General features: G+C 38.1%; 2 protein-coding genes across 2 annotated transcripts; both read right to left on the bottom strand.

Annotated features, from left to right (window-relative positions):
• Positions 1-12376: 12376 nt before the first annotated feature.
• On the bottom strand, positions 12377-14249 carry LOC137865911 (chemokine XC receptor 1-like). The gene is made up of 2 exons (XM_068701488.1): positions 14142-14249; positions 12377-13949 (listed from the first exon to the last, which is right to left on the bottom strand). The coding sequence occupies exon 2, from the start codon at positions 13937-13939 to the stop codon at positions 12935-12937; it is 1005 nt and encodes a 334-aa protein (XP_068557589.1). The 5' UTR covers positions 13940-13949; positions 14142-14249; the 3' UTR covers positions 12377-12934.
• Positions 14250-14405: 156 nt separating this feature from the next.
• LOC137892787 (chemokine XC receptor 1-like) lies at positions 14406-18234 on the bottom strand. The gene is made up of 2 exons (XM_068738164.1): positions 18200-18234; positions 14406-16801 (listed from the first exon to the last, which is right to left on the bottom strand). The coding sequence occupies exon 2, from the start codon at positions 16775-16777 to the stop codon at positions 15728-15730; it is 1050 nt and encodes a 349-aa protein (XP_068594265.1). The 5' UTR covers positions 16778-16801; positions 18200-18234; the 3' UTR covers positions 14406-15727.
• Positions 18235-18572: the final 338 nt, after the last annotated feature.

The raw sequence follows: 18572 nt of genomic DNA, 5'->3' as shown, positions 1-18572 counted from the left end.
TAATACTTTGTATGTATTGGTTGTTATTAGCTGGACAGAAATAGATAGATAGATAGATAGATAGATAGATAGATAGATAGATAGATAGATAGATAGATAGATAGATAGATAGATAGATAGATAGATAGATAGATAGATAGATAGATACCTTTCTCAAGCTCCACTGACACTAATGTTCTACCACCATCACCCACATTCCCATTTGGAAATGAGAAATCACCAACATTAAACATGTAAGAACAAGTAGGAACTTTCTCGGCTCATCTAGACTAATTATATAGCGCTTTGCGAGGAGTCATTAGGTACATAATTAACTATCTATTAGTATGGAGAAAGAATCCATTCATAATATCTATACTAAAAGGACTTACTGCTCTTTCTCAACTCATAACGTATTGTTTCATAATCACTCCTCCTTATGATTAATAAGAATCTTGATCGACCATCTAATATCACTCAATTCAGATGAGGTAACCACTTCAGTGCAATACTTTTACTGCATGCAATGAATGCAAAGTTTAATAAAATATATATCATAATGAAGTAGTTCTCTTCTCAGAGCAGGATTTGTTTGTAAAATAAAATTTGGTATACAAGCATCAGCTGGCAAAGAGCATCAACAAACAACAATGTGCATCCACAAAATCCAATTAAATTTATTTTTTTTACAGAAGAGATTACTTATTTGCAGTTTTACGTTGTCAGACATGCAGATTTCAATTTTTGTGGAGGATACGACTGTAACAAATGTCCCAACCTGGCAGGAGAGTCATCTGATCAAAGTATGATCTCTCTGCTGTAGAATATCTTTGCGTCTCTTTTTAGTATTCTAGTCCATTCTGCGCCATCACCAATCTGTCCCATACTGCCTTTCAAGCATTTCCTGTGGGACTCATGCTGTGTTCGCAAGGCCTCTCTCTCTTTCTCTCCCCCTCACACACACACACACACACACACACACACACACACAAACACACACAAACACACACATATTACACACCCATGCACATACTGTGGTGACTGCAGAGGAAAGTGAGCTGTCTGCTGAGGGTAGGATTCTTGGTGCCAGTCCAAAAATGTGTCACTCGGGACACGCATGGCCTGCTGGAGGCAGGAATTCTGTCGCTAATGGGCCCCGCAGCCGTCGGCACCACCTGGGGATATGGGAGACGGGATGGATGGAGGGATGGAGGGAGGGAAGGAGGGAGGGAAGGAGGGAGGGTTGAGAGTGTTTGCAGCACAATGCGTTCGTAACAAACAGAAGGATGGAGGGGGGGGGTGTGATAAGGAAATTGAGTGAATTATCTATCTATCTATCTATCTATCTATCTATCTATCTATCTATCTATCTATCTATCTGTCTGTCTGTCTGTCTGTCTGTCTGTCTGTCTATCTATCTATCTATCTATCTATCTATCTATCTATCTATCTATCTATCTATCTATCTATCTATCTGTCTGTCTGTCTGTCTGTCTGTCTGTCTGTCTGTCTGTCTGTCTGTCTGTCTGTCTGTCTGTCTATCTATCTATCTTTCCATCTTTCCATCTAGCTATCTATCTCTCTGTCTGTCCGTCCGTCCATCCATCCATCTATCTGTATTTCCGTCTTTCCATCCATCCATCTATCTATCTATCTATCTATCTATCTATCTATCTATCTATCTATCTATCTATCTATCTATCTATCTATCTATCTATCCATCCATCCATCCATCCACCCATACATCCATCCACCTATCCATTCATCCATCCATCCATCCATCCATCTATCTATCTATCTATCTATCTATCCATCCACCTATCCATCTTTCCATCTTTCCGTCTTTCCATCTAGCTATATATCTATCTATCTGTCCGTCTGTCCGTCTGTCCGTCCATCCATCCATCTATCTATCTATCTATCTATCTATCTATCTATCTATCTATCTATCTATCTATCTATCTATCTATCTATCTATCTATCTATCTATCTATCTATCTATCTATCTATCTATCCATCCACCCATCCATCTTTCCGTCTTTCCATCTAGCTATATATCTATCTATCTGTCCGTCTGTCCGTCCGTCCATCCATCTATCTATCTATCTATCTATCTATCTATCTATCTATCTATCTATCTATCTATCTATCTATCTATCTATCTATCTATCTATCTATCTATCTATCTAGCAATTTGCCCGTGAAATGAAACACTTAAATGTTCACTAAGCTGTGAAAGCAGCTTGTATGTATTTTTTTTCCTTAAATCTGCAGCAATAAAAAGAGGAGAGTCCCCGTATTCTATCAAATACAAACCAAGTTGGTTGTGTTCAATATGTTCTTTGAACTTGTGGAATTAATGTATTTAGAAGGAAAAGTCAACATTTTTCCCTGCCATGAAAGACAGCTTATAAAAAATGTGAAGGCATAAACAGGCAGGGCAGGTGTTGACGATGCAAATGAAACGGATGACAGATGGTGAGCTTCGCGATTGCTCACTGTGCAGATAATGGATGGAGGTAATCAAATTCCTCTGAGGCTTTGGGACTTTCTTCAGAACTTTCTCATCAATTGCACCATCAAACAGTACCATCGTCAAATACATCCCCCCCCCCCCCCTCTACCTCAAAAGAAGGGATACATACAAGATTTTATTTGTTGATAGACTTGGCCAAGTTTCGCAGCTAATGTTGAAAATACACTTTTCTGTTCATGTTTGTGGAAGTGACAGAAGATCATGATAGTGTCGTGGCAAATCCAGGTGTCGTTTTATCATCATACATGTCTAACGCTGTGTATGTGTGTGTGTGTGTGTGTGTGTGTGTGTGTGTGTGTGTGTGTGTGTGTGTGTGTGTGTGTGTGTACTTGTGTGTGGCTTAGCAGGGGATCAGACGACACGTTTTAAAATGAACTGCAGCTATTATAGAAAAGAAACAACCACACCAGCAGGCCAACAAAGCAAGTCTGCAGGGGAGAGTCTGCTGTTTCCATCCGTGCAAACCCTCCTTTCAAGTTCTGTCATCGAAGCTTCCATAGATTTATTCACTCGAGCCATGAGAGTTGTTGTTACTTCAAAAAGGAGGATCATGAAAATGAGCATCTGATGTGTGTTTTTCATATTTTGCACTGGAGGGAAACGGGCTGTGGTCCCCATCAGTGTGGTGACAGCCGTTTGATTTTCATAGGGCCCAGTTTGAAGGTCAGTTTAATGGTCCATTTGTGTTTTGTAGTCGTCTTGCTTCAGTGGAAGCTTCAAAACAAAGAGGGTCAGACGACGCAATAAATGACATCTTTTTATGAGTAAAACATGTCATTAAAAATGTAATTTGTCCTCCAATAAGTGTGGAAACTATTTTATTGCACAACTTCTTCTCCAAAGAATCTATGAAAACATTTCTGGAGAAACTGATTCTCAAACTTGGCTTGGCTGTTATCAGTATGGAAGACAAACAATGTTGTATGAGACACGACTTGAAAATGCCAATTCTGTATCAGAAAAGCATTTTCCTGTCACAACACTCAAGAGCTGCAACAATTCTCCTTCACACTTCCAGCTATGATAACAGCTTCAAGTGTCAAACATATGTCTGCAGAAAAAGCGTAGGAGAAAGTATCACAGAGGCAAAGGGAAGAAAGTATGCTGAATATCACAAGATTTTATGTGTCAGGTGATGCTGCTTTTTATGCCTGTTTTTCCTTCATGAATAAATGTGATAATTGCTCTTGCAAAATCTCAGGACAGCACACCATATTGATTATGTTAAAGGTGCAAAAGCATTTGCCTTGCATTCCTTTTTATGTTGGTATGATAATACTGGTTTTCTGACAAGCTGCTACCGGGAAGTGTTTCTTTCTAACCTTGTTCGGTGGCACCTAAATTGGATAATGAGAATGAGAAACATATTGTGAGAGAAATATCCAGCACAAGCTTTCGTAAAATAACTTTTCGTGTTGTTCTGTGCCCAACCAGATCTAAGGGCACATACAGCCAAGTGAGTGTAATTAACTTTTTCCGAACTCATTTGGATAATCTCTCCCTCAGTTACCTTAGCTTGTGTGAAATTCCCAATTAACTATATCCTGGCAAAAAAAAACAACATTTAACGCCATGTGAAATTTCTTAATGAATTCCTTTGTCTCTGACTGGCACAGATGAGGCATGAGAAAGGCACATGTACGGCGAGCGTATTACTTAGGCGAGCCCATGTGATGGTGCCCGTTCACGGCTGATGGAGCGTTGGTATCCTCGGGCATGGCTGCCAAGCTGCCAGTCTGTGCCGTCACACCTTGCTGCCTTTAAAGATTGCCCTGCAGAGACGGGGAGGGGGTACAGAGGGCCTCACGGTTTTTTACAACGCACAGTCTGGCAACCCAGGAGGGTTTACGACTCAGGATCGGTGCCAAGAACTGCCCACCAGAGAGAAGGGGGTGAGGGGAGAGGGGAGAGGGGGTGGGAGGATGCAAGGAGATATGGGTGTAGAGCACACACAGTCACATTAACGCAAGGTATGTGTGCATGAATATGTGCATATGAATGCTTCCACTATATTGGTGTGTGTGTGTGTGTGTGTGTGTGTGTGTGTGTGTGTGTGTGTGTGTGTGTGTGTGTGTGTGTGTGTGTGGTGCGCGCGTGTGAGGAGAGGCAGCTGGGTCCAATAGTGGGGTGTATATCCAACAAAACAGTATCGCAAATCAATTCATCAAGCTTTCCCTGTGACATGTTAAGGGAAAGAGAAAAGTGTCTGCACATGCAATGTACCCTTAGCATCATGCACACACACACACACACACACACACACACACACACACACACACTGCCTTTTCTCAGTAATCCACACAAATGGCAGTGGATGGCAGAATGTAAATGAGCTGGTTATTACACAGCAACGTTCATCAAGCTGAGCTGGAAAGACTTCAATGGCCCTGATGAATATGCATGCAAATTTGTTAATTAAGTTAATTATTCTGCCGAAAATTCATTTGTCTTCCCAAGGACATTTCTGCGATGATTTTAACATGTTTCCACCATTAGTCATGCACGGTGCTATTGAAAATCACTTCTGCTCACCTTTTGGAAAGTTGCAGCCAAAAAAGGGGGGAACAGAACACCTACAGATGAAGAGGAGGAGGGACGAAGCAGGTATAGAGGACAACATATCAGGGGCGTGGAGTGTGGTCGGAGGTAGACGGCAGCTGGTGCAGCCTGAGGATAAGGAAGGGTAAGCCAAAAAGCATGGTCTGTTGGATATTAGCTCAGTGGGTGTAGAGCACTGAAGAGCCAGTGCCACGTCTGGAGGTCCACTTCTCATCGGGACCATCCAAGCTAAAAATGTTTTCATTCATCGCACTGCAAAGCACTTTGGACTGAAACGTTTAAGCTCCGTTTTGTGACGTTTCATGATGTGAGGTTAGGTCGTGGACAGAAATGTAAATGAGGTTATACTCTTTGACATACAGTTTGAAAGCTAAAGGAATAAATAAATAAATGTCCTGTGAATACTGCAGTTTTATAATGTTAATGGCCCACTCTGTTACTGTACACATTAATCTAAAATATATTCCCTTACATAATGTCATTTTATGTTATGCTATGTTATGTTTGGAGGATTTTAGAGGATTGATTTGTTAATCTCAAGCTCAATCCTAATATGTAATAAAGGCATTAGGAGTTGAAACAGTGGTGATCGTATATGATAGCAGTTACATGAGGTCGGCATGAGGCTTAGACTGCAAGCAGAGTTTCAGGATTCTACTGGTGGTATTAATAATAAATAATCACTGTTTTACAATGTAAATGTATATTTACACAATTGCTGTTAAAGCTCTTACAATTGAATAAGGTTTAACCATGAGTGATTTTATGTTGTGCTATCAAACTGAATTATATTGCTTACCAACAGTTTTTTTCATTCATTTGCCTTTTATTTTCACAGTCAAAAGGTATACATTGATTTTTTTTATCCTTTTTTGCTCATTTTATCCTATTTAAAACTATACCTATTTTATTTTGTTGTGTGTTTTATTATGTACAGGTAGGTACATTTTTATTGTGAACATTTAAATTGTCATAATTAAGCGATTTCAGCGATTTGACCCTGCATAATGGTTTCTCAAAAACCTTCTCCAACGTCTAACCGTTAGTAATTCCTTGACCAATGTGGAAACATAACATCTGATGTGAGGGTAAAACATAATAAAATGAAATAAAATACCAGGGGAATACAGCTATTCCCTCTTCTTTGAGGCCCTATGTATAATTGTTTGCAACATAAATTTTAGGTTTATTCCCATGTCATGTTTCTAGTGTAATGTCATGTAGTCTCAAGGGCCCAGTCCTCGTCGAAAATCCTTCTCCAGTCATTGTTCGCAATGCCACAAAGTAGCAAAAAAAATACATACTAGTAAACGAAAAAAGTAAAAGTGAAAGTTTCAAAGCGAGAAAAGAAAAAAGAAGGTAAGATACAAAAACAGCCAGATGGGAAAAATTTAGCAAGAAAACATCAGGACGCACGTTTGATACATCAAATGGCCAGTCTTACAAGAGGCAGCTAAGCCTTTGCAGTAGGTTTAGTCTGAATATCCAGATGTTTGATTTCTTAATTAAGTCTCCTTCATAGTTAATCACTGTGTTTTTTTCTATCTGACAACAGCAGGTAAGTCGAGGAGAGCGACCCTAAAATATAGAGGTATTATGGTGTTGGAAATGCAGAGACAGACTGCATTTGTTCTTTGTGGATAACATTTGTGTTTGAAAACTTATGCAGCTAAAAAAGTTGATGACTCAAAAAAATAAATAATAATAATAATGAAAATGTATTAAAAACAGTGCAGCGCTTTAGGGATCACTGGTGATGATATTTCTGTCCGGCTATAAGAGAGTACATCTCTGTCTTAATTCTTTGAGGCTTTAGATTGTTATCAATAACGTGGTTCAGTAATAATGAAACAAACAGCATAATGTCAATGCCCTTGTCCCCTCTAGTGGAGATATGTAGCACTGCATTGGCAAAATAAAGCCAAGATGCAGCATGAGAGGTATAGGTTATTTCTTTTTTTGTATCTTTTAAGAATGTACTGCAAAACATGTCACCCTTCTGGATTCATAATTGAGCAAAGTAAAGATGTGTTTGTTCGGTGTGAGTCAAACAGTACATTTAATCCTTTTTTCAAACATTTTATTTCCATGACAAATTCAATCAGGATGAGGTGCATTAGCGAAATGTCATACATGCCAGTATATGTCGTACGGGGATTAAGTCATCCATATTTGTTCACTAAGACAGTTGTTTGTAACGATAAGGCTGACACACTTAATCGATTTACACGCATTTTCCTGACAGTCCAGATTAACAGGCAATAAGACTTTATTAGCAATATGTACAAAATACACACACATTTTCACAATTTCAAGGCATCAATTAAATTCACATATGGTTGGAGTAATTATCGTTATAGATAACTGGAATTAAAGGGGAGATATCAATGTGAAAAAAGGAGGGTGAGGTGCCCTGGAGAAATGAAGAGCAGGGAGTGAACGTTAGGGCCAGGGAGTGCTAGTAGCAGAGACTACATAAGAAAACAACAACAGCTGTTTAGCTTGTGGCTAAAAACAAGATGGAACAACAACATCATTTGCTAAGAAAATGATCCGGGAAAAGAGATTGTATTGACTCAAAGATATGAAATAGGATGCCTTAGATTGCCTTTTCTACTTTATCTCCATCTGGTGGGGTTTTTTTCTGTGTTGCTCTAGTTCTTTTTTTTCCTCTGTGGTTTTTGATGTTATTAATTCTTATAATAAACTTTGCAAATTAAAAACACAAATCCCCCAAAAAACACATTTTGAGTCCTTTTCCCTCCAGCTGACGCTCCACAGCGAGGTAAGATGGGATCTATCGGAGGTTTGATCATTTCTCAGAAATGTCCAAAAGCAAACTCTCAAATTCAAATTGCTGTAACATGAGGAACCTATGCAAGATTGTGGGAAGGCTGTTCCCCAAACTGAATTGTGCAATGCAGGTTTGAATCGTCTCTTTTCAGACGTCACTGTATTTTGACTACATAGAGACTTAATGCAGGGTATTATTAGTGACTTGTACACACAGGGTTATTATAACCACAGTATCCAATTTATTTCATTTATTGCACACACTTCCATATAATATGATATTTGGTACAAAACCCTCTCCCGATGCCTGCCAGAGAATGTGTGAGCACACCAGTGACTGCTCTGCCCTTGACTTGTATCCATTCATCCAAGCGTGCTGGATGGTTTAGTTAATTAAGCTTAATCTACCCCCTGAGACAGATACGAGTGCTGTTACAGTGGCCCACTGAGCTGTCCCTATACACTCTTTTCCGGACCCCCCGTGGAGCCATCAGGCCTGCGCTACTCAACCATGTTCAAGTATACTGACAGGGCTCATGGAGAAACACATTACATATAACAGAGTTAAAAAATTGGACCACAGAAGAGGAACAAAAAAATGTTTGTGAAATAATAGAGTTACATTACTTAAACCGTTGGAATTTATGGCACACATCATTTAAAAGAAACGCAACCAAAAGCACATGGACTGTTGAGTTAGACATACTTGACTGGCTATGATTTTAATCACAAATATGCAGTCTGTTATATTTTATTGACCCTGCTGCTGAGAGCTAATTTGTTTATTCTGTGTCACATAGACAAGGTCACTCCGGAGGGAAACATTTCCGTAACATATTGGCAGGGCCGAAGTGTAAAAAAAGAGAAGAAGAGGGAATAAATTGCAGGTATAGAAATGCTTTATTTGCAGTTAAAGTGGGCGCACAAGGAACATTGCCCGGTTAATTGGTGCTTGCACATAATGAAGACAGAGACTAAACTAATAAGACGAAATATAACATTTGATATGCAGGTAATACTGTTTGACACACACCTTGTAATCAAAAACATACACTTTGCAAACAAAAAGCAATGTCCTGGGAATCAATTTATTTCACTTTTTAAGATCTAATCTTTTATTTTTGGTAACAAAAACATAGATATTAACATAAATGAATAAAGGAATAATAAGCAACTTGTGTGTAATAGATCAATATTCAAAACGCAGGCTTGATTTACCAACAAATATTATCTAATCAAAACCATAATGTCAGATATAAATGCTTTATAAGTGTTTGTCTGTGCTTTAAAATAGCTCTAACCATACTTTGATTAAATTAAAGATATCTCGTTGTATATGTATTCATGATATCAGGTACATGGCATTACATGTGAAATTGTTCATCCTGGACTTCCCTGTGTGATCAACAATCATCACATTGAAATCAAAGCATGAGATTAAAATTAATATTAAGCATATCACATAAATTTTGTTGCCGTCTTGTGGGTTGATTCGTTCAGTGCAGTAAAATCATCTATCAATGTGATCTCAAGCATTGATTTACAGTTGTTTTGATATATGGAGTTATGCTGAACTTTGATCAAATCCAGCAAGTCCGCTACCTCTTTCTTGCAAGCCAATATTGCAATAACCACAACATTTCTCTGTGACTTCTTTCTGTGTTGTTGTTTGTTTGTTCATCTCTAATGCAATTTACAATAGGAATTCCCCCAATACTTCAGTATTTTCATTTCTGCCTGCTCTCTGTAACTGTTACTCTGTAGCAAGTGACTGTCTGCTAAATTCCTTCCCCAAATAGTGATTGTCCAATCACAGCTTAGCAACTGTATCCAGGCAAGTCTGTCTGTCACGCTTTGGATTGGATTTAGTTTGGATGCTGTCTTTTTTTTTTTCACAGGTCAGTCAATTAAATTCTATTAGTTTTGACATGGTATTGTTGCTAAAACTGTGTTTAGAGTAAACAAAGTTTTCAAATGTCGTATGTTACATTGTTCATACTTAAAATATAGGATTACATTGCAATACAAAAACAATGCTTCTTCTTTACTTCCATGTTTTCTACATTGAAGTAAAGAAGAAGTCAACTGGTGGGAATGCTAACTTTTGCACATGTAGCTGTAGTCTCAGTCTTATCATATATATAGCTATCCAGTGCATAGACTCTCACTTTAAAATTAGACATTCAAACATTTTTAAAAGTCAGCCATTAAGTATGTCTAAGTATAGCGAAATAAAATGTATCCAGACAAATAAAAATGGTTGTTGGTCACACAGAGGTATCCTGTAAAGAATAACTGAGGTTCTGACTCCCATCTCTTCTCAGGGATGAACTGCTGCATGGTCGTGGGAGATGCCTCCTAAACCTTTGTGCTCCAAATATATGAAACAACGGGTTCAGGCAGCAGTGTAAGTAGGGCATTGTGTAAATTATTAACTCTACACTGTGCATTTCCTGTGCCCATTCAACTGTGTTTTCCCAAACACCGAACATCTCCAAGGAATATACAAATTCTATGATATTATATGGTGCCAAACAAAGGAAAAAAACAACAACTAACTCTAAAGTCAATCTTGTTGCCTGGCGATGTCTGTTCATGCTGCGCTGTTTGATAGTTATGCACATGTGGACACAGCAGAATGTAATGATAATGAAGGGTATGAGAAAGAAAAAGCATATCTGCATGTAGATGTCAAAGAGCAGCAGAGTAAATGACATTGGAGCATGGACACATTCCATATCACCAAATTCGTGGACCTCACTCTTCATAAAGCTTACAGCAGCACATGACAGCCATATCACACTGCTAGCCATGACGACACAGTATTTTGGGGGGGCATGTGCACACAGACACGAAGCATGGACCACGGCAACATAACGATCCAATGTAATGGCCGTGAGGATCCACACGTAGCTGTTCAGCCCCAGAAAAATAGCCCCGCGAAAGACTTCGCAGACCCAGTCCCCAAAGATCCAAACATGGAGTAGATAGTAGGCCTTAAAAGGCAGGGTCACAGTGAAGCAGAGGTGAGAAACCGGGAGCTGCAGAAGCAAGATGTCAGATGTGGTCTTCCAAGCTTGTTCCCTCAGAAGAACCCACAGGAGGAAGCTGTTTGCAGGTATGCTGATGCAGAAGATGACGATGAAGCACACAGCGTAGAAGAGACACAATATACATTTTATCTCTGAGATGATTCCAGTGTTGTCAGAGTTGTCATAGAAGACACTGGCGTCACTTTCAAGGTCCATAGTTTACTTGCTGATGTTGTGCAAGGAGGTGACAGAAGCTCTGATAAGATAATGAGAATGTGATGGTCATTCTTTACAATGCTGCAGAATCAGAATCAACCTGTTCTCATTCTTGGTCAGTACTTGGTCAGTGTCCCTCGGCATAGGAGATCGATGGACAGAGGCCTGTATGACGCCCCTGGCTTTCAACTAACACCGATGTAGTGGATGGTAAGAGCACGTGACGTATTATAATGTGCGTGAGAGTTTAGGGTGGGGAGTGATGGTAGATAGATCAAACAAACACAGGACTTTTGACCAGGGGACTGGCAAATGTGTCCCATGCACTAAGCATGTAACAGATTTACGTTGACACGACGACATGTTGAAAACTACCGCTAGAGGGAAACCTAGTCAGTAATCTTCAGATGCCACGGGGCACCAACCAAGCGGCAGTATTTAACAGTTGTGCACATTTCTCTATGAAATAATGCATTAATAAACAAATATCCTGTATGTAATGCAGTCTAAAACATTTTTAATGGAAAATGTAGTGGGAAACCGAGGATATGTTATAAAAGTCAAAAGATACGGACTAGCTGAAACATAACAATATAATAAACAGTATTTTGAATGTAAAAACCCACAGCGTGCTTGAGGAAGTGGAGGATTATTTTGAATTGGTTTCAGCAAATAAAATACATGACAACATATTCATTATCAACTTAGATAACAGCAGACACCTCAATAACATACACACAGTTTATTCAGCATACTCAATTTAATTTTATAATCTCAAATTCCATTCAATATTCCCAAATTGTATTCACTGTTTTCAGACTTACATTTCATCCATTTTTAATCCATATTCTTAGAATTTGAATCCATAAAATTAAATTAAATTCCATATTCTTGTATTTTCATTCCAAATTCTCAAGCTTTCCCACTAAATTTTTACATAAATAATTTCCCAAAATGATTAATTATCCAACTATGCTGTAACATCAACGAGATAGCAATGCCAACAAAACATTACCTTTGGGTATTCACTGAGTGTCAATCATGCGCTGCTCACTGTTCTTCTCAGTAATTGTAATATTTGCATCATATATATAGTTTATATGATACTGCCAGAGAGAAGTACTTGCATGACACGTCACTGCAATAGGTGGAAAGCAAAAGTGAAAACAGACCGATAGATTCCAACTTAAATTTATTCAAACATATTACAGTAAAAGCATTTTTTTAATTTATTTTTTACAAATATCATAATTTACTTGGCACATTTATGAAATATTTACATATACTATATTGCATAAAAGCACTTACAGGTGTTTAATTTCAAAAGTGAAAGTATATCACTCCCTCCAGGAAATACACGACACCTTAGTTCTCGTTACTGATGGATTTTCAATCCGACTGTTCGACTGTATAAATACAGTTCGACATACATACATAATCTGGATATCATTACACAAAAACAGTTTGCACGCAAATATGCACGATGACAAATTTACATGAACAATGTGACTCCCTGGCTGCACACAACCGAGTGGGAAATAAGTCCACTTGAAAATACATGAATATTCAAAGATGATCACTTTAACTCTTTAACGTTAACACTTTGCGCGTAGTTTATAGACTTCTGTCACTTTACGTGTCTTCTTGTTGCTGTGCCACGACTAAATTGTGTCCCAGCACAACATAGGATGTAACAATAGATCCTATCACATACAAAACAAACAAAAATCCATATTCATAAAAACAAGTGTACAAATAATAATATATAAACAAACATATTAAATAATGACATAAATGATATTTATGGCAGTTAAAACGTCTATTCAGAGTGTAGTTCAAACATTACAGCAGAGTTTTGTGCTACAAAAGTTACATTCTGAATAACAGAAGCGTTCTGGCTAATGTTTCTTTCCCTGTTCCTCTTCTTGGCCTTCTTACAGCATAAAAGATTTTGTGAGTGCATAAACAGCAGAGGATTCATACAGCAGTGAGAATAGGCAAGTATACGGCAAATAGAATAGGCAATCTCCAACTGTTCCATTGCATCACAGTCTTTGGGTTCATACAAAGACGTGATGAAAAGCAATATATTGTAAGGTCCCCAGCAGATGAAAAACGCTGCAACAAGGCAGAACACCACCACTATAGTCCTGTACCTTTTTCTGCATGAATCCTGCAAAACTGTCTTGAGGATGGCAGAATAGCAGAAAACAATGATGGCTAATGGGAGGAAGAAGAGCAGTGACACCTGGAGATAATAGCCCAGGTTGATATCATGGCCATCGGAGGGATCCTCACAAGTGGACATACCGTCAGATTGTTCCACCTTCACTTTGATAGCATCTCTCAAGGATGCAGCAGTGCCGATGACCCAGGAAGCTACACAGGCTACCATTGCAAACCTCTGCCTCTTTACAGAGTTGCTCGGCCAGTTCTGCAGCACCACTAATATGAAACGATCCACAGTCATGGCAGTCAGTAGAATGGTGCTACTGTACAAACCAACAATGTATACCGCAGTCATCAGTTTGCAGGCAAACTCACCAAAGACCCAGTGGTGCAGGTAATAGATGGCCCAGAATGGGAGCGTGAAAGTAAAGATTAAATCAGAGCAGGCCAGGTTCACGATGAAAAGATTTGTGACATGTTTCAGGTTCTCGTAGGTGACGAGAACAAGAAGGAGAAGACAGTTGCCTGCGACACTGAAGATGAAGATCAAAATGAAGAAGGCACCACTGATAGTGTCAAAGGAAAACATCTCATCACAAAGATACACCACATCACTGCTGTCATCCACATCGCTCACTGTGGAGTTGGACTCCATTGTAGGTTTTCTGAGAAAAAACAACAAAACTGAAATTTGCAACATGTAATTAAGACAAAGCAAATGTCTACAAACCTTCAGAATTTTTAATTTTAAAAAGCAATTGACATTAAATAAAAATTTCAATATGGAGAACAATTAAGTACTAAGTGGGTCACACCAAAATATGACGACCAACTACACTAAATTTTAGGCAACTTACCCTGAACAATGGTGGTTACGTCTTGTGCTCTTCTCTTGTGGAGGAACAGTTGTTATATACAACAAAAAACTCAAGGTTTCTCTTTTCGTTTCACATTCAGCGATTGTGCAATTCAAGAGCAAGAATAAACTTTGAATTCACGCAAAAGTGGTGACATAGGTGCTGCTTTTACAACATTACCTTGAAACAGCAATGAGGGTTACTCAAAAGAGAAACACTCCAGAACTTCATTTTTTAAATTAGTTTTATTGTAAAGCATAGATGTCGATGTAAATATGTAGATGTAAAGCAAAAAATAATGATTATGACATCATAATGTGAAAATAAACACGTTCACTTGCATGACTCCTACAAATGTTGAACGTGAAAATATAGAATAATTGATTTAAATGATTGATATTAAAACATAAAAGTATAATGCAGTTAATCAAAGTGAATCACATACAGTTATATTTTCTTAATGCAATGTATTATCAATTTATCAGCTTGCATTCACATACACATAATATAGGGAAAGAAGAGAAATATATAACAGTACAGTTTTTAGAAACTACGAGGGGAATATCGGATGCACTTGTGGATGAAATATTGTACAGTACATATCACTTTATCACAGAAAGTCACATAGATCACATCTGTTCCTCATTCTGACGTCTGAACAACTGAACCTCTTGACCATGTCGGCATGCTTTTATGTCTGCATGATCGTCTGATTTCATATTTACTTTGATTAATGAGCAGGTGTACAGCGGTACCTAATAAAGAGGCTGCAGAGTTTATGTCAGCTATTAAGGAACTTATTGTAGTTTGACAACTATGCAGGGTAGGCCTACTGAGTGAATGATATAAACAGCCATGCAAGTGGCTCTGTTAGACTTTGAGTTAAACGCTAATGTCATGCTAACGTGTTGATGTTTAGCAGGTATGATGCTTATCATGTTCATTATCTTAGATTAGCCTTTTCAGCTGTGTTTAGTAGCAATTAGTAAATGTTAGCCTACAAACAAACATCTCCAGGCTAGCGTCTGTTCTAAGTCAATGCAATGTCTCATTTGGCATGTTTTTCATACACCGGTCTGAAAAAAATAATGACGACAGCACTTGTTATTTGAGGATTAATCCTTTGTGACTTTAACAAAGTTAAACAATTACTTTGTGGCATACAAAAAAGTACATCATGACATATTGCCAGTAAGCCAGTTTTTTGAGATAAGTATGGTTGTTTTTTTATAATTTTTACAGTTTGACTTCTTACCAGATTCCAACAGAGGGTGTGGTGTGTCTCTACTACATATGATCTTAAGAGGAATGTGTTTTTGTGAATACTCATTGGTCAGAAGGATGAAACTAAATTTCCATGTTATAAGAAAAACCAGAAACTATAAAGGTCAGTTTGTCTAATGTAAATGTCAGACAGGGTTTGCCAACTGTGTGAGTTTCTGTCTCCTATTATTATTGATCAATAATAACCTCAATATTTTCTGTGCTTTTAATTTGTGTTTACTTTTCGTAGTTTGACAGAATTTGCATGAAACTTCTTTCTTAGAACCCGGTGTTTCTGATTTCATTTCAGCTCTCTGTATCAACTACATCGAAAACTCTTCACCACTTGTTAGCGATGTGATTGTGAGTCGGCTTTGCCTATTGCGGATGCCGCTGTTCCTGTGACCCCAGCCTTTCAGCATTTTCTTCAAGTGGTTTTTGAATTTAACCCCCACAAACACATAAAACACAGGGTTGAGGCAGCAGTGTGAATAGGCAAGAAGTCGGCTGATGTAAAAGGCGTAATCCAGTGGTTTTGATGCTTCACACACTCCAACCAAAGTCTTTGAGTCAACGGTTGTTTGGTGCCCAAAAGACAACGACATTACAAATATCACTATATTGTAAGGTGCCCAGCCCACAAAGAAAACAACCGTGAGAGTAAAAATTAGTTTTAAAGTTTTGTTCTTTCTTCTTTGTGTGGTAGGACGCAGCAACCTGCACATGATCTGAGAATAGCAAAAAATGAACACCACTGAACTCAATATGAAGAGAACATTTTGCTGATAGATTCCCCATAACTTCCAGTAAGAATCTGCAGGTCCACAATGTTTCTGGTCCACTCTGGTGGATACAAAGGCTGGACTGGCAACCAATGTACTCACAGCCCAAACGATCACACACGTTACGACACTGTAGGTGCCTGTGGTGGACACAATGTCAGACAGAGGATTCATGACAGCTACGTAGCGGTGAGCAGTCATCAGGATGAGGAGGATACCACTGCTATAGAAACCAACATAGAAGACAAAGATGACCATTTTGCATGTATGTTCCCCTAAAGTCCATCCATACACATGATCGTAGGCCCAGAAGGGCAGACCTGCGGTGAAGAAGAGATCCGATACAGCCAGGTTCAGGATGAAAGCGTTAGTGAGGGATTTGACATTCTCATACTTGGCCAGAATCACAATGACCAAGATGTTGCCAAACAGACTGAGGATGGCCACGATGGAGAAGAGCACTGGAGTAAAGATCGCTCCAAACTGTATGACACTTGTTTTGTTGCACATTTCATCTTCATACTCGTCTTCATACTCATTGTAGTAATAGATTTCTGTGGTTGTGTCGAAGGTTGAGTCAGTTGTTGCCATATTTCCAAAGCAAGAAGAGAAAGTCTAAATTGAAAAAGGCTTTGTTAGAGCGGTAAATCCAATTCGACAGATTAAATGATACAGCAGTGAATGTGATGATTACGTTGGAAACATGTTTTTCATAGATTTATGTCACCATTTCATCAGTCAATATGTTAATAACTTGTTGTATCACTCTCTTGATACATGACTTCATTTTGTCTGGAACATGTAGTTATTATATCTCAGAGGGTCACTTTACCCGAATTACAAAAAAATCATATTTTCTTACTTGTTATTCCGCCATGTAGATAGTTTTGGTTTTATTTGCTTTGACTCTAAGATATTCATCCAAAGTTTCTTCCTCCAACACTTTTTTTGTGGTGCTTATAATTTTGAAAAAAAAAATATTTATACAAGGCACTGGAAACTTGTTTTCAAATTTCTGCCTACCGTTTAATTTTCATGATTGAAAACAAAACGCCCAAAGTTACAGTTCAAGTTACAATACAAAATTACATTTCATAATGATATTACCACTTGCTCTGTCAATGTTGGCAACACAGTCCCACAACTGTTATCACGTTTTAATTATAATGTCTTTTCTTTAGCAGAAATACATGACAACACCTTCATCCAGCTGAGCCATGCTCACTTCAAACCAGCGAGATATATATTTTGGCGCAGTATTTTGGTTTTCTTGCAGTTGTCTTTGTGCTGTTATAAGGCTGCGATGATGTAACTGATTGTACTAATTTTCAGCTTGATGTGAACAATAGTCACTGACGTTGTGTAACAAAGGAAAATACAAATCAACAAAGATTTCAAACAATATGTTGATAGATTCAGTGTTCTAATGTGTGCCCTATTTATTTCAACATAAAGTCTTATTTGTATTATTGTTATTGTTGCCTCCTGGGGGCCCAGTTTTTTGGGCCCCAATCGTTCCAACGTTGGCAGAACATTCCATTTTTATTTTGGATGCCAAAACATAAACAGCTGATTGAGATAATGTGTTTTCAGGACCTTTAAACAATTGACCAGCAACAGTCTATTTCCATCAATAGTGTTCCTAATGATCTGGACGTCCCTATGAAAAGTTAAGGAACTGTTATTTTGGCATCAAGGTTGCTGCTGAAATAATTGCCAAGAGCCTCTAAAGCTAGAAAAATAAATCCATAACTATCCGCATGGCTACTAGAGGTAAGAGAGAAGTTAATTATTTTTTAGAGATTGCTTTAAAGCTACATTCTTGAATTAAGGAGATAAAGCACTCATACTTTAATTTCTATCTTTTGTATTACACTGACAGGTTGAAATGAAAAGATACAAATATTTCAGTAACATTTTCTTTTTTACATAATACAAAACATTCTAAACTTTAAATTCAGTATCATGACAGATCCTCACTACAACAAATAAATGAGAAATGTGGAAACTTACAGGCTACCTGCACACACCAGAGTCCTTCATGCAAGTATCACTGGAACTGGGAATTGTTCCTTAAGTATCAACCACAAAGGTGAACAATAATCCATCTTCATTTTCAGATCACCTACACAAGTGACGTTTGTGAAAAGACTTGTTTCCTCTAATTTGAATCGTGAATACTTGTTTTTAGCGGCCATTACTCTTCGATACTGAATACTCTCAGAATTTTAAAAAACAAACATATTCCATTTTGCATGATGTTACATTAACTGTTACACTTGAGTAAAGCACTCTAATTTCTCAGTTTCTTAGAACTTTGTCCCAAGATTACAAACAAGAATGGGGGAGGCATTGTCTTTAGTTCTCCTTCACACTTTTATAAATT

Source organism: Cebidichthys violaceus, unplaced genomic scaffold (genome assembly GCF_023349555.1).
Source record: "Cebidichthys violaceus isolate CVI_PGR_0920_01 unplaced genomic scaffold, fCebVio1.0.p SCAF_8, whole genome shotgun sequence".
NCBI classification, from domain to species: Eukaryota; Metazoa; Chordata; class Actinopteri; order Perciformes; family Stichaeidae; genus Cebidichthys; species Cebidichthys violaceus.
This window is presented reverse-complemented; position numbering and strand designations above follow the sequence as displayed.